Here is a 21339-nt window from a genome sequence, read left to right as displayed (position 1 = left end):
AAATGCACCAAAGTTCTTTCAGAAGATCATTGTTAGAATTTTACTTTGCTGCTCAGCAAGTGACACTTTCTTTGTCACTCTACACTACAAAAACATTTTAATGGAAGACCAAATAATTTATTCTGTCACAGGATTTTATATGTTTACAAAGTGTTTTTGTAGGAATGGGCCAAATTCATATTAAGGTTATCAGTATTCTTGTTGTATTTCCAAGTGCTTGACTTTGCTATTCTTATAATCTCTTGATGTGATTGGGATGTGAAGTTTCAGGGAGCAGGAAGAGTGGGGCTGTCCTGGGAGGCAGCTGGAGCCAGGAGACAAGCCCAGCCCAGCCCTAGCAAGGTGATGCCCACGTGGCAGGACACAGTCCAGGAGCGCAGAGGACAGGGCTGGAGACTGGTATTCTGCAACATCACTGGGGCCAGTGATGACTTAAGGCCCTGGGCTGAGCTGAAATGGGGCTCCTAGCCCATGGCCAGGGATGAGGAGGGTAACCAGGTGAGGCTGGTAGGGCCAATAAGACACTCAGGGCTTTGATGGTCATTTTCATGAATTTTCTTTCTTTCTTTCCTTCCTTCCTTCCTTCCTTCCTTCCTTCTTTCTTTCTTTCTTTCTTTCTTTCTTTCTTTCTTTCTTTCTTTCTTTCTTTCTTTCTTTCTTTCTTTCTTTCTTTTTCTCTTCCTTCCTTCCTTCCTTCCTTCCTTCCTTCCTTCCTTCCTTCCTTCCTTCCTTCCTTCCTTCCTTCCTTCCTTCCTTCCTTCCTTCCTTCCTTTTTCTTTCTTTCTTTCTTTTTAATCTATTTTTTATTTTTAACAAGCAAATAAAAATCTCCTAAATTCCGCCATGTAGTCTTCCATGACATTGTAAAGTTTAAATCTATCCATGGACCTATGAGAGAGGAAGTGATGGAAGGAGCAGGTTGCTGTCACAAACTGGAGAAAGAGATGTGCATTGCAAGAAGCTTTTCCATGAAGCAGTTGCAGTTCTGGAATCAGCCTTGGTCTCTGAAGTGTCCTAGGGAATATGGATTTTTAATCTTTTTTTTTTTTTTCCTGAACTCAACCACTTCTTCCCTGTTCTTTTTAACTTCTGCACATCCTAATTTTGTATCTTGCTCACCCAGTTTCTCTCTTCTACTTCCCTCTTCTTAGCTAGCCAGGCCCACTCCTTTTCTCAGGAACAGATGTCCACATTGAGGTACCTTGTTGCCATCCCATTCTTACCCAATTTGTCTGAGGGTAACCTGCCTAGCTCTTCCATCTAAGTTTGCTTTCAGACACCGTCCCTATCTCCTGTCTAGTCCCTTGTTCTGAGTCCCTTTGCCTAGCCAGTTCCTTCTTCTCCAGTCCTGGTTCCCTTTGGCCCTGAGCACTTCTGTCTTTGCTCCTCACCTTCACTGAATATCAACAGATATCCTTTCTCAGGCTGCATTCAAGATAACTCCAACAAAGCCCAAATAAGCTTTTACTATACAATATGTACTGCTGCATCCAACTCAACTGCAATAGCAAAATATCAAATAATGAAGTGATTCTTATGAATGAGAGAAAGCAACTATCAAGGTAGATGTCACAACATTTATTGCATGAATTATTTGTTAGATGTGCCACAGAAATGAGCTCTTTCCTAAGGAAGGAGTCAAAAGTGGTTGAAAACTTTGTAGTGTTGATTTACTGATTCATCTTCGCAAACAGGGTGGGAACCTAGAGAGGATTATATTGTTCATGGTATTTCTTTCAGACCTTCTGCAAATTAGAACCTGCCTTGTGAGACTGATGTTTTTATTATTTGCTGTTAAATTATCCCCAGCCAAATCTCTTCTTTTTTATTTTTTTTTATTTTATTTTTTTTTCCTGCAACCACGAGCCATACGACTGAAGTTACAATCACAACAGAAGTTCAAATTACTCTCCAGACTTTCCATGCTGACTTGTTATACTCAGAATTTATGGTCCAAAATTATTCCCACCCCTGGAAATTGTCATTTTTTTTTCAGATATTTTAAATAACATCATTGCATCTTATGTTTAGAAAGCAGATGTCATCCACAGACTAGCAGGACAAACTCCAGGCAGAATGCTAGCTTAGTCTCTAGTGCTCCTTCAGTGCTTTCACAAATTACACTGACTTGTGTTTAAAGGGATAAATTGGAGTTTTGTCTGAATAAAGGCTTCATCTAAGTAAAGACTTCAATTGAGGACTTTAGTCCTACAATTAGAAGCATCTGTTCCAATGTAAAGCTAACATGATTATTGAAGCAACCTTTGATGACCAAAATTCTCAAGCCTGAAATAAAATTAGTCTTAAACAAATTTGGTTTGCTGCCCAGGGTACAGCTGAGCAATCAGATTTCAAATGATTGGTCTAACCCTTTATTCAGCTTGAAAAATTGGGGGGATTTAAAGGCTAACAGCTTTAAACTAAAATATTGTAAGTTTACACTATTGATCATTAAAGAAGGATTGGGTAGCTACAAAAGATTTTGGGTATCTGAAGTTCTGGTAAGTATTATCTCAGTCTTCTGAGGCTCAGGAATATAGGTGTATCACGTTTCTGTATTACATGGCTTGTAACTACAAAAATTATGGACAGTTATTTTCAGAATGAGCAGGAATAATAAGGTTAGTCTTCTCTGTACTATCCCTTGAACAATGTACACTGTATTTCTATATATATTAAAAATAATTTTCAGAATATGTTTTTAACATTTCCATAATGTTACCAATATTTGAAAGAAAGAAAAAAATTTTCAATATTAAATATTTTTATTGTGGTTGTGTAACCACAATAAATGTCAAAATCCTTGATTAGATTGTTCCTTATTATACTGCCCATGGACTTATCTAGCAAGCTTGGAGGAAAAACAGTCCAAATACATACAAAGAGACAGATGTATTAAGATAGCTTTGACATCTTTGTAAGGAGACACCCTCCCAAGGAGCATACTTGTATAGGTGTTGGTTTGTATTGTTCTAGCAAGGTCTAAAATCTGCCCCCTAAAATTCCTCTAAAATTTTCTGTAGGTACTGACCAGGAGACCTACAGTGTTTTTTCCCCTTGCTTATGCTCAAAAATTATGATTTGGCATCTGTTTTCACTATTATTTTTATTATTATTTTTTTTAAACTTGGAGGTTCTGAATGAAGTTCAGTGCATTGGCTCTGAAGTACAGTCTTGCTAAACAGCCAGACAGGATACACATGGTGCCCACTATCACGTGCTTCAAGTGTTCATGGCATTTAATTTTTTGTTCCCTCAGTCTTTGCCCTGAAAATATTTCCCACAAAATCACGACTGTCTCACTCAAACTGGGATGGAAGGTGACCCTAGGTTAATGATGATGTAAAATTTGATTCACTTCTTATTATACAGTATGTCAGTTTAAAACAATATGTGTAATATCTTCAGACTTCTGTGAATTGTTTTAATAATAAATAATATTATTCTTTGGCAAAACTGTGAGAAAAGATCTAAGGAGCCAAACTGTGTCGGTGTAAATCAGTGCACTTTACCAGTCCTAGCCCAATACAGAGCTCTGAGATTTATCCTTTAAAAAGCTCAGGCTCATTTAATGTTTCATATACACATTTATGGCTCAACCCAAATACAGAGATTAGTCCTGCAGAGTCCCTAGGTTCATTGGTAGTGTCATGAAAATGCTTGGCTGTATTTGAGCAGATGTCTGAGCTGGTAGGGCTAGTTGGAACCAATGCTAACTGGTGCTGCATTTCTGCTATGGCTGGAGCCAGATTGCACGAGAGTTCTTCCTCTCTTGCATTACAGGGCCAAGATGTGGCTTATGCTACATGGTGGGAACAGAGCTAGGGTACTTGTATACTTCAGCTCTTAGCAAGAGGTGATCACCAACACAGTGCTTTTCAAACTGCAGGGGGTGAGCTTCTGGCAGGGTAGGCTTCTGTCCTTTCTGCACTTAGGAGGAAGCTCAGCCTTCACTCTGCACAAGGGTTTGCAGGCGCAGGGGTGGGAGTGGGAGATGTCGGTGTAGGTCAGGAGATTTGCTGTTTGAATGGTCCAGAGGTCAGAGCTCATTCTGACTAGCCTAGGCACAAGCCTATCTTATTCGGTAAACAGCATTACCTCCACTGCAACATTTATTTATATTTGGGCAAATTCTGCCAAGAATTCTAAACCAACCTTTTTGTACTTGCCTCTGGGAAGATGTCGAAAGCTTTCAGCTCCCATTAAACTCATCCTTTGCATAGGTATGGGTAAACCTTTAGTGCACTTTTCACTTCCTCATGCTTAGGACAACAGGGAATAAATTTTCTTTGGTCTGCAAAAGTACAGTGGTTTCTTATGCTTTCTCTAGTACTTGGGATCTGGGCATGCTCACCAACTTGCAGGCTTGGATGAGTGCCCACAGTCTTCCTGCTCTGCACCTTGCTGTTTCCAGCAGGAAGGAACCCAGATGCAGCGGCCAGACCCAAGTGTCCCACCTAAAGCAACAGGGATTGGAACTGCAAAGTACCTACATGCCCTACAGTCCTAGGGACTGGCAGGTTACAACTGACTGGCACATTCATCGTACTTTCCAGCTCTGCCTTTGTCCCTGTCTACGACTAAAACATTGTTCCAAGTCCTGGAGCTGCAGATAAGTTCCCATTTAACTCATTTTAATGCAACTTTCTGCACCATACTTAGGAAATTACATGCAATCTTCACATCTGGTATCTTCAGTGATTCCCTTGATGATCACTGGCTTGGGGGAGCAAGACCAAATCTGCAGAGTTTGTGTAGCTACGTTTTGGTATAGTCTAACAGATTTTCTGTGGACAAGTTTGGACATGAAAGTATCAAATCTGTAAGAGAAGAACTTTGAGAAGGCTGTTTGTGTCTTCTAAGTTAATCATCATTACCACCCACATCATTAAAAATATTCCAGAAAACTCTGTGTTAGATAAGATAAAAATTCCTAAGCTGCTGGTTATAAATAAAGAACGATTCATGTTCGTATGTATTATGCTGCTAGTCATGATTTAATAATCTGTTTTAAAGACGTTAATTTTAGTAAGACATTGGATAAAACAAAATGACTTTTCTTTAACTACACTGTTTTTTTATTCCTGTAAAAAGATTAAGCTTAGAAGAGAGAATGTCATAATATGAGGTGATCTCAAAAGAGACTTTTTGCACACGTGAGAGGCATGGCAGAGTGTAATAACAGGCTGGTTTATTTGTTGATGAATCCCAAGTTGACAACTCGGTGATAAATAGTGTGTGACATTGAATTGGTTATTTGTCTTCGTTTTTTTCTTTTTTTTTTTTTCTTTTATTATTGTCTCCCTCTCTCTCTCTCTCTCTTTTTTTTTTTTTTTTAACCCCACTTGGACTATTATTCTGCTTACCTGGCATTTGGGAACAAACCAGAAAGCGAGAAAATCTACAAAGGAGAGAAAAAAAGTTACAGTTCTATTAAAAAAATTCATCTGTTTCTAAATTTCCAAATGAAATGAACTTAGGTCCAAATAACATTAAAACTCATGTCAAGCAGTCTTGAAAATGCACTGGTAGTTATGAAGTTCCCATTTAAAAAATATATCTTTCTGCACGAAACAGAGGCAGAGCATTTAACTCGTTTGCCTAAGCCAATGAAAGACAAGGAAACATGTGCTGCACCTTTCTGAGGAACACCTCCCACCTAAAACACTTGTTCCACATATTGGGGACACTGTCGCAGCTCCCTCTGGGGAGATGCACCTTTCCATCTGCCTGTGGGGGCAGAGGAAAAACTACTCTGTCAAAAGTGAGTTAGTAATTATGAAACCTACATCCAGCTACCTGCAGCTGAGGAAAAAAATGTATCCTCATTAAAGAGAAATTTCAAGATTTCACAGCATTACTATTTCCTAGGCTGCTTGACAGTGCTCCCTGTTTCTTAGGTTTGCTCTTCTACTACAACAGAGTGTAACTTGGGAACCTGGCCAAAAGCGATAATCATATTTGATTAGAAAGACTTCAGCACCCAACAGTTGCAGATTATAGGCCCTTTCCTCTCTCACAAGAGACAAACCAATGGTGTACTACAGATTTATACTTTATCTTTCATGCCTATGAATGACATCATGATTTTTTTTTTGAGCCATGTGAGCCGTAAGGAGCATAATTTTCAGCTTGAAATCTTTCTTCAGAGATGAAGCTAGATTTTTTTTTTCTGATTTTTGTTATACAGTTCCTCTTTTCTACCAACATATTACTTTGCTTTCCTGCTTGTCCAGCTGATTTGAATGATAATATATTTTACAGATTTCTGTTGAAGTCTCTATTAAAATAGGAAGTGTTCTCACTCAGGCTTCAATTTATATTTTTCTACTTCTGCCTTTTAGTTTTTGACCCACTAAAATTTCCTGGAGTACACTGCCTCCTGCAAGTAGATAAACTATCTAGTCCAACCACACAGTGCTTTCATAAGAAAAGCTTTAAAGCCATTTATGCAACATCCTTGCATATTATCATTCAGCTATCTTGTCTTTTGATGTACATAATACTTTAGAAGATGCTGAGTAAATAATTTCAGCTCTTTGAAGTGCTAGACTTATTTCCATTCTGCAGATGGAAATCACTGGAGCATAACAGACAAGCACTCAATTACAGAATAGCACTGCATAGAGCAGAGATTTGTGTGAGCAACAACTGTGTTATCCTGAGTGTTCCTAGTACAGTTGAGATCTTGGGGCACACTTGCAGCACCAGCAGTGGTGTGCTGGTCAGATACACAGTGTGATGTGCAGAGAATACATCCACCCCATACTCCCACCCCCATGTTTTATTATTATATATTATATATTTTCAGAATTATGTATCTCGATCAAAGAAGGCAAAATTCAGAAACACATTTCCAAGGTAAGTAAAGACTTTTATCTTAATTACAGCACCACTATTAATCTTATAAGTGTTTTATATGTATTTTCTACTAGTAATTTGTTATAGGTTTTCCTTGCATTTACAGTGCTGTAAGACCATAGCTTTAGAGGTGTCTGCATGCTTGTTATGACTTAAGAGGAAGTTACCTGGAAGTAACCATGTGTGACAGTATCCTGATCTGGCTCCCTTTGTTGTCCACGAAAGGATTTTCAAGGTCTTGAACAGAATCTGGATCATTCTCCTACTGCCATAGTCGTTTGCCCTGAGAGGCTCACTTGCAACCTCTTCAATTACCTTTCAAACACTCAAACTGTTGAGGCTAAGAGTTTGTATCTATTGTAATTTGGCTCCATCACATATTTTATGTAATGGGTGTGCATAGTGCCTTATCAAAACACAGAGCTCTGTGCTTTGCTTCACATATAGACAAATAATGATTAAAAAAAAATAAGAAAAAATATAAAAGCATGCATCGTTGTATATAACAAATGCTTCTCTTTTTTTCTGTTTCCATGGAAATTCTAAATTAAACTACAAGTTGTTGCTATTAAATGGTAACAGATCTGCACAGTCCAGAAAAGCACTTCTGCATTTGTGATCTCTCTTTTGTGATAACCACCACAATATTACAGCCTGCTCCTGCAGTGGCAGGAAATGATATTCAAATTTTGCATTTCTGCTTAGCCCACATAGATATTTAGCCAGAGATAATAAGAAAATACTTCACAATTATGCTAGCTAAGAGTCTATTATCCCTTCAAATCCATGGTCTGCACAGAAGGGAAAGCTGAAAGGACTATTTCAGTCATTTAGGGTATATGTTTCTCTGGCACACTCATAATCTGACCGAAGCCATTATTTGGAAGTCATTTGCACTCAATCATTTTGCCTGTTAATGAGGAGTTACTGAATCCTCCAAGCATTAATCCCATTTAGGAAAACACAAAGGCAATCTGTACCTTGTATCAAGCAATTATGATTGCATTGAGCTTGAGGAATTCAGTCATTTGTTGGAGGTTGATTTTCCCACAACAGACCCTCTAAATAGAATTACCAAGCCTTTCAAATGTTAATTTGTTAAGAAAAATATAATGGCTAATAAAGACAATTAGGTTTGTATTGTAAATACTGGACTGCAGGACTAAAGCTGCCATGGCTTGTCAGAAAAGTGTGGCAGGAATCTGTAAAACTAAGGATGGAAACTATCTTCTTACCAGAATAAAGAACATGCAGATATTAGCATTGGTCCCCAAAATATATTTCACTCAATGTAAATGTAACACTGAGCTAAAGAAAGTGAGGCCTGATTTTATTTTATTTTTTTTCCCCATAAAAATAGGTTTATGCAAGTAATACTGAAAGTCTGAGATTGTTAGTGAAAGACTAATATGGCACTCTTGGAAAAAAAGCAGGTCATTTAGAGATAAGAGCATCATATATAAAAAAGATTTGTGCTTGTAATTCTTTACGTAGTTCTGCTTGTGCCTCAGCAAGAGCACTTTGTTCATTACTGGGTCCCAGACTTCATGACATAGCCCAGAGAAGAGCAGTACAAATAAGTTTAGAAAACATGAAGTTTTGGGAAAAGTATAAAAAATAGAAACTAAGGGAAAGTGGTAGGTAGCACAGGACAGAAAGAAATTATATATCTCTTGAAGGTTCTTCTAGCCCTGTTTGCAGATAGCATGGGCAACGTTCTCTTTGATTATCTTTTCTCATCTCTGATTGCTACAAATAAAAAAAAAAATCCTGGGCTGAGTTTTCCTTCTTTTATTAAAGTGATACTCTGCAATCACTCTCTTTGTAACAATCATTTTATTCCCCAAGACAAATGCTCATAAACAGCCTAAACAATACACAGAAATCCATGAAACCATTTAGGAGTGAATTTGACTACGTGCCTAGATCTAGTTTTAGGAACTCAGCGTCTCAGGTGGTATGGAATACCACTTTTTTTTTTTTTTTTCCATCAGCACCTGGATAGATTTTATAACATACGAAAATGTCAGGGCAATTATTCATTTTTCATCTGCTAGCTTAATTATTGCAATACCTTTTTGTTAGGGCTGTCATTCCATACAGGTCATTCAGAAACTTCAGTTCATACAGCATGCTTTCCTGTGTTTGGTCATGAATATCAAATAATGTTCTCTATCCTTCCTCCTATGCTTTTTTTTTTTTTCCACTATATTCTGTTATTATTTATCATGCAATCTCATGTGTTTATTTTACTTTGTTAACTATATATGCCTATGACCTCAGCTAGTTCAGAGGTTTTGCTTTTCCATGCACTTCTGGCTTAACCCAGGTGCTGAAATTCTCAGACACCAGATTTAACCAGACAGACTTGAGCAAAAAGGGGAAAAAAACAAAAACAAAAACATAGTTCAGGGATGTCCAACTATGTTTTGTGAGGGAAATGATGATAGGGAAATACTGACACATTTTGTTCCTTTTTTTTTTTTTTAAATAAATAATAAAAAATTATTGTAGGTCTTGTTTGGTCTTGTTTTATTCCTTTTTAATATTTTTCATTCAGAAGACAAACATGGTTTATAAAATCACAGGGCACAGGCGTAGAAGATGTAATACAGCACTGATAAATCATGCAGACCTTGATGTCTACAACTTTACATTCATATTCATATCTTGTCTAGTCACATCTATGTTGCCAAAGAAACTGCTTAATTTTCCTTAGACTGTGCAAAACTGGACAGAACATTTCCAGTACTCAATGCTTCTGTTTCATCCAGAAATACTGTGCAAAAAGTTCTCTGCTGTTTCAACACTTCATCTTTCAATTTCACTTGGAACCGAGGAGTACAGGGAAGTAAGCAAATGAAAAATTAACAAGAGGAGAACAAATCACTCTAATTTTTGGAAAAATCATACTTTATTATTATTATTTTTTTTCAATTATTGCTCCATGTAGGTCATACACACAACACTCAATGCGCTTTTCTCTAATTTGCTGCTTTAACAGATGCGTTGTCCACAAGCACAACTCGCTCTGACCTTCAAGGAAATGAGTAGGGTCCACCTTCTCCATCCCCCCTGTTGTGAATGGGTACCAACTCAGAGCACTACTGAGACTGCATCCCATTGTCAGGGGGACTCTCACAGATCATCCCAGAGGGCAGGAAGGAGAAGACACCCTTCCTTTCTTAGCGTAGTTTATGTCATCTTGCATGTGCTTAACCGGATGGCTTCACACTAATATCTGTGGGAGGGAGAACGCCTGAGCTAAATGAAGGTAAGTCTGACATGGGGAAGGAAATCGTGTGGGTCTCTCTACGTTACTATGAGGTGAGTTGACCCCACAAGAATTACTTGGGATGAGTATGGGTAGAAAGTTTGAATTTTGTAAAATTGGAATTTACTACAATGAAGCATTTATCAATAACCATTTTTACTCTCCTGTCCTGTGCATGTTCTAAGGTAGATCCCTGTGTTGCTTGTTTCCAGGATTTACTCATCAAATCATGTGTTAATATTTTTGCTCTCACTTGTTTGCTGTGGTAACAAATTTTAATTATGTAGCATATGGAAATGTCATGGAATGGAGACATGAAATTCATGTATTTAAGTCAGCATATTTATAAGAGTGCTTTTACAGACAAAAGAGTTTGCTATCAGTGAACCAGTATTTTTCCCTGATCCTGATACTGTTGCGTAAGGTAAATAGAGCTAGCTTTGCAATGGTACAGTATGTTACATGTTAGCATAAAACATACTCTGGAAGAAGATCTAGCAGTCTAATTCCATTCCAAAAGAGCTGATGTGTTCAGAAACCTGACTTGGTTCAACTATAATTTTTGGCATCATTGAAAAGAAAAATTTCCAAATTTGGGAGGGTATTTGGCTCAGGATAGTACTATGCCTGTATTATCATTCACAGAATATTTAGGCCCACAAGTAGGTACTATGCATTGTTAATTGGGTTCAGCAAAAATTTAATTCTAGAGATACCACCTTTGGCAAAGAAATTGAGATATTGTTCTGCGTTCAAGATGTTCTCTTCTGCTTGGCCTGTTTGTGTTTCTACTTCACTGAAAAAAAGATTTTTAGCTGATAATGTTTTTTAACACTTTTATGAAAAAATAATTGAGTGTAATAAGTAACAGAGCTCTAATTCAGCTGATGCTCATTGCAGGGCAATGACCAATGCCACCCATTATGTTGAGAGACAAAGAGGCTGTCTCAGTGGGGAGGACACCAGCAGCTGTGCTGGTATCACTGGAGAGACCTCACTCTGTTCTCTGGCTCTGAAGCCGGGTGACATGGCCCAGCACGTGCCCATGTCTCAGTGCCTTCCTTGTGCCCCAGGCAGGGCACAGGCATCCAAACCACCTGCAAGAAATGTCCCCATGGCACTGGCATGGGCTGGAAGCTTTGCCTGCACCTCGCCCATAAGAGTGGGCACAGGCCAGAGTCGTGCCCAGGACAGTTGGTTGAACGCTTCAGATGATCCTGAACTAGAGCTTGACTTCATGCCCTGGACCTGTTTTATTTGCTAGTAACAGCACATCTGATATATAAGCTACATAAGACCCAAACGTCAGAGTAGTTTCCCAGAGATAGTCAAAGCATGTGATAAACATTTCTGTTCAAGTAACATGTTCAACTGAATTGCATCTCTCCAACAATACTGATGTGTTGTTCCTATTTCTGCTGGCCTCCAGAGACAACATAGCATGGGGCTAGGAAGCAAGATCTGTTCCTTCTCTAAAATAATACAAGGACCAAATCTGAAAATACTGAACTTGTACAACAGCTAAAAGGACATACTTTTATTCACAGGTTCTTTAAAACGCAAGTGTAAAACCTTTTAGTTACCACGGTAGCTAAAGATATACATTTTTAATGCAAGTTTATTAATTTTCAGGGCTTATAGATCAACTTTAATTTCAAAATCATGTAAGTCTGTATGTAACAATGACAAGAAACGTGAAAGATGCACAGTATGAAAAAAAAAAAAGACAAAACTGTTAAGAGATTATAGTAGGAAACAGCTTTATCAGATCAAACTGGCTGGGGCATGGACTGGATGATCTGAATCTTAAGAAGCTGGAGTGAGTATGAAGTGGGACAAGGCCTTCCAAATTCAGTATGACCTCAAATGTTCGCACAGTAATGTTTTCGTTGAGTCACTGGTGTCATAGGAGCTGCTGATGGGTCTGATAATTATATTCATGTCAGGAAGCTCTACTTTTTAATGGTTTCACAGTTGTTCTCACTAGTTATTTTCATAAAACTATTCATGCTTATTATGGAAGTGATTGAGGACAACCAGGAACAGGGTTATGCTGTGGTAGTCACCCTGCAGAGACCCTGAAGGCCAAAGAGAGTTACCTGATTAAAAAATGCCACCAAAATGTCACACATGCCAGTAGTGGGTGGCCCCGCTCACTAAGCAAAGATCAGGGAAGTTGCCACATTAGCACAGTGATTAACAAAGCCTGCAGGAGCAGTGCTGTGCCCAGGAGAGTCCATGAGCACCCTGTGTGGCAGCCCACAGGAAACCCTGCAGGCAGCAAGGGGTGGTAGGCCCTTTCTCCTCGCCTGCCTCGCCCTCGCTCCTGGCTGTGGGAAGACGACCTTTCCTTTTCTGATTCATGGTCTGGGCTTCTCGCTCTCCTGCTCACTCTGCTGCTTTTCAGGAAACGAGCTGGCCTTGCTTTTTCTTTCAATATGATTGAGAAGGCAAGGTGAGTGTAATATGATATGGCTGTGCAGTGCAGTAATGGCTGGACTACCTGATGAGATGTGGAAGTCCTGGGCTCAGTAATTTTGGGGGGTTGAGGAGATTTACTATGCACACCCTGTACATCCCAGAAAGAGGACTGCAGCTTTAATGTAGGTGAGGGGTACTCTCTGTCCGCATTGTTGAAACTGGGCTTTATGCTAAAAGGAGGCAGTCCCTGCAGTCCTTCTCTGACTGGATGTGTCTAAGAGAAAGGGAGGTTTTCATGGTATTTCGTGTATTATTCCAACAGCTGCATGGTCAGTGCATGTGCAAAACCCAGGGTGAGCCATTCCCACAGCTGTTTGTTTGGGTGAATACTGGGTTCCCAGGACAGAGTGCAAGAGCTGAGTCAAGTGACCAGTTCTCTGAAAACTGAGATGCTTTAGAGCATGAACAAAAGGAAATCTTTTAGGTGGGTGGGAAACTTCAAAATAAATAAAGAAATAAACCACATCAAATGCTAAACTAGATACATCAAATTTATGGGAATTGTTGCAACACTGAAGTGCTTTCCCAGATCAGGTCCTCCAAGATCATGTAGGCAAGATCTCAATACTTCAGGCAAATTATCCCTTACAAATCAGTAATCAGCAAGCACTATACACAATCAGTTATTCTAATAAAGTCTTCATTTGCATTAAAGTAATGTGAAAGAAATGAAATGTTGGACTGTGTACAGTGTTATTCCTAAGAGGGTGAAATGGGAAAATGATGGTGTATGGTACAAAAGGAAATGTAAATAGTTTCTGAGACCATTACTGGAATTTCTGGCATAGGAAACATTTTCAAGTACTGTGCTATGAATAACTGCTGGAATGGATAAGGTAAATCACTATTGGTTATTGGTGATTCTAACAAATTGAGGAACTACTATAGAGGTCTTATTTCTGGTCTAAGATTCAGAAAAATGTACCCTTGCTAAATCAGAATATGATGACAGTCCCTGAGGGGGAAGTGGTTATTTCTTGTAAATCTCCAGATTTTTAGCTTCCTTTTTACCATCAGCTCCTTCTAGCAATCTTACAAGTGCAGAATAGAAGTGTGATTTCCTGTGATCTTTTTTTTTTTTCTTTTTCTCTCTCCAGATTGAATTGACCACAACTGCTTAAAGTTCTTGTTTTGCTTTCAGTGCTGATGCTGGAGAAAAAAAAAAAAAAAAAAAGAAAGCAACTCACATACATTCAGCTCCTTCTATTGCACATACAAGGGAAATGGGAATATTTGTGCAGTAGAGTCATCATTTGGCTCCAAACAACAAAAGAATATTTATTCAGCCTTTGGGCATAATATAATCTAAAGAGGGGCAAGTGAGATTTCAAAAGGTAAGACTTCTCTGTTTCCCAGATTTCTGCTTCTAATTAACTGAAACTCAATGTGAAAGTTCTTTTCATTTCCTTTCCTCTCTTTTTTCTGTCAGTCTGAGAGCATTAAATGCTGCATCAGAACTGAAGAAGAAGCTGTTTGTCATCAGTCTCTGCAGGATGCTGCCATTATGTCTAGTAACATTGGCATATTTATCACACTTGGCAAATTCCTCCTGTCACCACTGAATGCTGTTCACCTTCATTTTAATGTGTTCTTTCCACTTTGCTCTAAATAAACAAAACAGCAATTTTGTGATGTCTGCTTTTCCTGTTAAGACACAAATGCCTCAACTACCCCTCTGTAGATGTGGCTGGAATACCATTTCCAAAAATACCTCTGTTTATCAGAAAGATTACCACTTTCCAGTAAGCATTTTTTCAAAGTTGTGGCAGGCAGTTTGATCTAATTGGCATTACTGATCTAAAATATTTAGTGAAATAGCAAATCAAAAGGTTCTTTATTGGGTGCCATTTAGGTCTGGATTTACTTGTTGTTTTCCAATGTAATTATTAACTGGGGAGGTAAGATTTACAGAGAAGTCCTGAAACTAATGAAAACAACATCTACTGTGGATGGGCTAAACAGTTAGGACTCTCCGATGAGTTGCCTGAGTTCCCTCTACCTTCTTCCTATCCATATTTTGTTAAGTGGTCCTTCCAGTTGAGGCATACCAGTTTATTTTAGACCACGTAGATCAGACCTAATATTACCACGTTCAGTGAAGATACAGCTGATAAACATTTGCCTGTGATTTCATTCCCCTAGTAAATTTGTTCTCTTGGGCAGGATCTCCTACAATTCACTGAGGAAAAAATAATGGGGCGTCTGTACCTGATGAAGGGGTGAGGGAAGAATTTTTGATGTTTGCTGCAGGGAGCCCATTTGCTCTCAAGCTTAGGATTCCTCAGTAAGCTGCAGCATGAAAAACAGCTTTGCTACTCAAGGTTTTCTGTGTAGCTGAGATACACACACTAGCTCAAGTAGATACTGCCTGAAGGGATGTGTACGATGTCTTTCTGAGTCCTACCAGCACAGCTAAGCTGGTACACCTTTGATTTGGTCTTGCTTTTGGTTTCTAATTCTTGCTGTCAAGCTTCCAAGCCTTGGATACTCTTTTCAAGTCCTGATCGCTTGTTACAAGCATCTTATGGTACCAGTAGATAGTTGTGCAGCTTACACACAAAACTGACATCGGAAACAAATTTCCTATGAAGATGTGTGTGGGAAAAAAAAAAAAACAACAATGGCTTTTAGACTTCTGCTTAAAATAGAAACTAGATTTTCTCTGAAATTCAAAAAAAGATGGATTAAGGTCTCTTCTTCCACACCTGTCCTGTCACTTTGTACATATCCTCGTATGCCCTTACATTTTCTGGTGTTGGTCAAAAGCAGAAGTACAATACTGATCCATTGAAAGAAACATTTCTCTGAAACTGTTTTCCCCATCTTAATACAAATAAGGAAGTACCAGAAATTTCATTTGAAAGCCGACAGTTGCAAAATTTCTAACAATTTTGCAGACAAAGGAGATTAAAATACAGAAGTTACAGATGAAGAGCTATTGTTTGGGTGCTTATTCAAGCGTGGAGCTTGTCAACATATCCAGTCCTAGATAGTGTATTTTAATGCTTAGAGTTTTGGATGTTCAACTTAGCCCCAACTTTTTCCAAAGTGACAATTCAAATCACTGCTTGTTTCTAATAATCTTTGGGTGGTTATCTCTCATCTTCATAATATATGGATATTTGGAATAATTGCTAGTCATTCAAGTGTGATAGCTGTGAAAACAATGATTCAGAATGTGCATTTAATATTGTATTTTACATCACCATGCTGATAGCTATGAAAGAAAAGGTGGTCAGTAGTTTTACAATTCGGAACCATTTTAACTTATTGCATCTAGCATTTCTGTTAACCAGAGAAAAAGATCGTTATATTGAAGTGCTAAGGAGCAACAGATACACGTGCTTCCTCTGTGGATCTTTGGTGACATTTCTATGCTGGGGGATAGGGCTGTGAAAGTTGCTGCTAGGCATGAAGAGCTCTAGTCAGGTTAGTCTTCATATATACTAGTGTAAATGATTCTTGCATTAGGTCTTTCATGTCAAAGACCAGGTTAGCTAAGAAAGGAAGGAATAACGACACAACCCACAGCTTGTTGTAATGAGTTTTTCCTGACAGATTCTATCTTCATACACCCCTAATATCCTTTCAATCCATAAATGCTACATATTGTTAGCTTCATACCATAGCAAGTCTGGCAAATGCTTTACCAACACAAGAAAAAACACAGAAGTAGTGAAGAAGGCCGACTGTATAAGAGGCAAAACAGAGAACAAACTAAAAACTCCACAAAAAGGCAGGAATGCAGTAAGAAGTCATTCCTAAGGCAAGAGGGAAATAAAAGAAGATGGAAGGAAAGGAAAGCTTGATCCAGCTACAATACAAAAAGGAAGGATAAATAATGATAAAAAAAAAAAAGACGGAGCCATCACATATCTCTTAATAACTTTTTGACTGGGAATATCTGATCTGGAAAGAAAAATAATCTTAGTTGCTCAGATGTGGGTTGGTTAGCATGTTTAGTGCTAAATGACCCATATGCATAGTCAGTGATGTTACTGTCCAGCTGAATAAGAAGTTATCTGTTGGCCTTCAGCCTCACCAGATAATTAGGTCTCTTCCAGTGCACACCATTCCTATTTCTTAATGAGTTGCTGTGGGTGTTGTAGGTACAGACCCTAGCAGGGTAGTGGCAGCCCCTTGTGTGGGGTGGAAACCACAGCTGCACATCTTTGGTATTGGGATTGCTAGGAATCTGGCTTTGAGGAAACTTGGACTGGCCCCATCTTTGCTGAGTTACATCCTTCCTGGTGTTACGTGAAAGATGAGGATGAGCTCTGAAGTTCATGGAATTAAATAGAGCTTTGTTCCTTATGGAGAGAATTTAAAGGCAAAGTCATCTATATGCCATAGCTGGATAATAGGTGAGTAAACACTTTTGCTGATCACTGTGAAAGGAGCTGAACCAGTGAAGAACCTGAGTTGCTGAAAATTTGTTTATCATCCATTGAGTTGGTGGTACTAGACAATGGGTGAAAGAAAGCTTGTTTGTCTTATCTAGATTATATATCCTCCTTTGCTGCCAGTAATAATCCCATGGAGCTTGGTTTAAAGGATATTGTTAATGGCACCCATACAGAGATGACCGCACTCAGTATTTCTGATGTTTCTATTTCCTCACTAACAGTCTTTTAATCAAACAGCTGTGTAGACAAGAAGGGGAGAGAGATCACATTTCGTTAACATTGGCTTTGATAGACTTGGAGCTAAAGCCAGAGCTAAAATGGTACGTCACCGGTCTAAGAGAGCTAGGAGTGAGGTACAGTGTTTCCGTCTTTCACTTGATCTGGGATGTAAATTATCCTTATCCCATTCTTACTTGAGTGCAGTTGTGGATCTGTGCCTTTCAGCTACTCTATTAAAGGTGTGCTTTTGATGATAGCCAGCACTGCTCAGCAAATAAGAATCAGTATGTTGATATTGGCACTATACATAGACTGTTATACTTTCCATATACAAGGAGCAAGGCATTTTCAGCTTAGTTACTGTACTTCCCTTAATGTGAAGGGAGAAATAAAACATTTGACTGTTAAAAAGTGTTTACTCTCCATTTTGGGTACCTTAAAGATTTCTTCAAGTGATGGATTTCTTATATAAAAAATGTAATACACAGAATCTATCTGTGTAGTCTTCATCCATGAAATATAGGGCCTCTCTAGATTTTAAGAATTAGAGGGTTAAGGAAGTATCTTTGTAAATGAAAAAGCTTTTTTTGCCTTTTTTTTTTAACTCAGCTTCATTAAATATACTTACTGCAAATTGTATTTTCAAGTCACTTAGTTTTTGTGCATGTCTCAGATGTGATACATGATTTTTATTTCTATCATTTTATTGAAGCGGAAGTCAAGAGATAGGTGATGTTAGTTGTCTTACAGATAACAAAATGCTTGAACAAGAGGTATTACTACTTGTTGAATTTTACAAGAAAGGCTACAGGACACATTCTTGCTCCCAGTCCCTGTTTAGTAAACAAACCTGTTTTCATCTTGAGGGGTATGTATATATGTGCACGTGTAAACAGAAAGAAAGAAAATGTTCTGGAGCATCACGTCTTTGTCTAAGTCCTTGCGGTGTACTTTATAGCAGCAAAAAGCGGTTGTTGCAAGCAACTCTGGTGAAAGCTTTTAATAATCACTTGGCTGGGTAAGAAAGAAAATGAGTTTCAGAATGTCATCAATGGTGGTGATCAACAGTCTGTACTTTCAGTCTTTTTCTCATGTTCTGAAGGAAACATCAGACGTGATTTCTTATGATGCTCTAGTACTTTCACAAGTTTAGAGGAGTCAGCCTCAGAATCCTGGGCAAGTGCCAGTTGGCACAGCACATGCTGACACTTTACTGTTAAATAGGACCATTATTCCTTCTTCATATTCTGTTCTACACTTCTCTTCTGTGAAATGTTGTTCCAGAGGTTTCATTGCTAAGTGATACGATCCCTCTGGTACACAGTTTATAAATCAATTTATAAAATGTGGTGAGTGCCTTGATCTTCTCTGGATTAGAGGTGATCTGCAAATAAACATGCACATTAATATATATATTTTTAATTTCACAGCCAGCACTGTAACTTTGAAAAATGAGTTACTTTTATAGCCTATTATTTTGCAGTGCCATGTCTGAGAATGGAAATCATCCAAGTCTGACAGATGAGCTTTCTCTGTGGACAACAGACGTAGATGGAGTACAGCAATGACAGCAGCATTAACAATGGCAGGACACCAGGGAGCGAGTTGCAGAGCCCTGGAGCATGAGACTGGCCTGCTTTTACTGAGGTGGATAACAATTTTTCCAGACTTTGTAGCTTTGATCAGATTCAGTGGCTGCAAGAAAAAGTCCCCAGAGTTGATTTTTATAAGTCTTAGTGCAGAGGGTGCTGGTCTTTATTCATGTTTTACAGAAGTAGCTGCACTTGATAGTAACTTCCAATGTCTTTCCATACCTGAATTATGATTTTAACAGGAAGAGCGTTGTGATGGCTGACAAAGAATTGTTTGAAGAAATTGGATGCTTTAGGATATCTAGTGAAACTTCTTATAGGTTGAGGTCAAATTTAGTTACCCAAAAACTGGAGACAACTTCTTTAGAATACAATGAGGCAAAAATTAGTTTCTAATGAGCCTGTGGCAACAAAAAATGTAATACCTCTGACGTACAGCCATATAAAACTGCAGGGTTTTCATTCTTCTTTTTCATTAGCAGCAGCTGAATGATCCCCTGTCATAAAATACAGGTTTAAGTTTAGGACTTAAAAGGTACACACTTTAGAAGGAATGCTAGCAAGAAATACCTTAGATGTGCTGTTTTCTCCAAATGTTAGGAGGAAAAAAAAAAAAAAAAGGAAAAATTATTCATTTGTCTTGGTATCTAAATATAAGGTACAATAAAATGCATTATTTAGCCATGCCATGAGATTATAGGAATTTGATTCTTTTTTTTTTTTTATTTACTTTTTCCTTTTTAGCCCTTACAGTGAAAATGTTACGCCTTCCGATGTTCTGCAGATAATTTATACTCATCTGTCAAAAGAAGTATTTTTTCTTTTTTATTTCTCATGACAGAAACATAGTTCTTATGATTATACTGACCTAATTGTCAGTGTCTAACAGCTTTGAATTTCCTCTTATTAATCTTTTCATGTTGGAGGGGAGCTGGCTGGACCACTTGCTCTGAAAATTAGGCTTCCACTTGGACTCACAAAATCACAAACTGTTTTTTAAAATGTAGACCATATTTTATAGACCATTAGTACTCACTGTGACACTTCTTGAACCATAAGGGCCACCCCATTAAATTACATATTCTCAGTGAGATAGGCAGTACTTGTCAGAGACATAAATAAAGTGTGAGGAATGATCAGGTGAGGGTCTAATCTCTCAGGTTGTGCAGATTTATTACACTAACTGCTCTTTGTTGCTAGCAGATTAACATTAGCATTCCTGGGAAATATGTGTGTTAAGAAAGAATTGACTGAATGCTCTTACTCTTTAGGAGAAAAGGAGTGACAGATTACCTGAAAGAAAAGGTGCTATGACAGAAGCCTAAAGACACAAGTGAAAGGAAGCTATTGAAACATACTGAGAACTGTACGCTCAAGAAGACTGGGTAGAGGAATTAGGAAAACATAAAAAATATGAGATATGAATATAATTTCACGGTTTAGAATAGTGGCTAGAAGTCTTGGTATTTAAACAGTCATATCATCAATGGGGACAGATCTCTCACTCTAAGATCTGGGTCAGAATTCCTGTGTGAAATCACAGACGGATATTGTTAAATGTGACAAAAAAACATTCAACAGAAAATGTTGCAGCATTTCCTTCTTGTCAAATGTTGTATATATATATATGCATATATGCATATTTGGAAGTCTGACTTGCCTGGAAAAGTATGTCAGTATCTGGTCTCAAGTATCCTTTTTCTTTCTGAATTTCCCAAGACATGGAGATTTTCACTGCAGTATGAATTAAACTGTTTGCAAGCTTTTATCTATAAAACATCATTTTAGTCACCAAATCTATTTTCTAGCATCTTTTTCTTCACAGTACTTTCTTTGCTAGATTTTTTTGATAACAACTACTAAACTTGGAAGACCACCTACATTGCTACAATGCCTTTCAGCAACTACAGCTTTCTAAGAAATGCATTCACTAATTTATGAACACTAAATAATAGCCTATTGTGTCTGTGTGAGCATTCCCATTTTTCCTCTAACAAAGCACCTATTTTCAACATATGGTTCTCAGTATGGTCATTTTCAACATCAGCATTTCTAGAAGAAAAATTGTCATCAGAGAAGATAGATGGTCACACACACACACACACACACAAAAAAAGCCCTTTCGCTTGTAAAAACAGATACAAAAGGATTAATGTGCATTGGTGTATTAATCTGTATACATGCATTAACTTTAACAGAATCAGTTCATGTGATAAATGATGTAGTTGATTTTTTTTTAATTTATAAAAATATAATGCAATAGTTTCTGTTTTATTCTTTTCTTCTCCCACAACAGATTGCTGCTTACTGCTAACCACAGTGCTAAAAATTTTATCATTAATAGGCTTTGTAGCAGAGTTCACAGACCCTTAAGAGAAATGGACCAATCTAAACAGGATAGCTTCCAATAAATGGGGAAGTACTTCATTCTCTACTCATGGAGGTGTTACCTTTCTGTTTGCATACTTCTGTACTGCAGTCTGTCAAGTCATTCAGTCGAAACTGT

General features: G+C 38.0%; 1 protein-coding gene and 1 long non-coding RNA gene across 4 annotated transcripts in view; one reads left to right on the top strand and one right to left on the bottom strand.

Moving 5' to 3' along the window:
* Positions 1 to 21339, bottom strand: part of LOC310893625 (uncharacterized protein) — a 72363-nt gene that overhangs the window by 18361 nt on the left and 32663 nt on the right. The window contains exon 4 of the mRNA XM_083822861.1: positions 5367 to 5401. Coding sequence (XP_083678987.1) covers positions 5367 to 5401 — 35 coding nt within the window. The remainder of the gene's footprint in view (positions 1 to 5366; positions 5402 to 21339) is intronic.
* The window catches only part of LOC310893629, a 47117-nt gene that overhangs the window by 10944 nt on the left and 14834 nt on the right, over positions 1 to 21339 (top strand). The window contains exons 3-6 of one of the 3 annotated variants that reach the window (XR_014579168.1): positions 6812 to 6861; positions 9866 to 10135; positions 13714 to 13950; positions 18725 to 18888. This is a non-coding gene — a long non-coding RNA (uncharacterized lncRNA). The remainder of the gene's footprint in view (positions 1 to 6811; positions 6862 to 9865; positions 10136 to 13713; positions 13951 to 18724; positions 18889 to 21339) is intronic. The other 2 variants (XR_014579167.1, XR_014579166.1) reach the window with 2 other exon arrangements.

This window comes from Anser anser (genome assembly GCF_964211835.1).
Source record: "Anser anser genome assembly, chromosome: 2".
Classification (NCBI taxonomy): domain Eukaryota; kingdom Metazoa; phylum Chordata; class Aves; order Anseriformes; family Anatidae; genus Anser; species Anser anser.
This window is presented reverse-complemented; position numbering and strand designations above follow the sequence as displayed.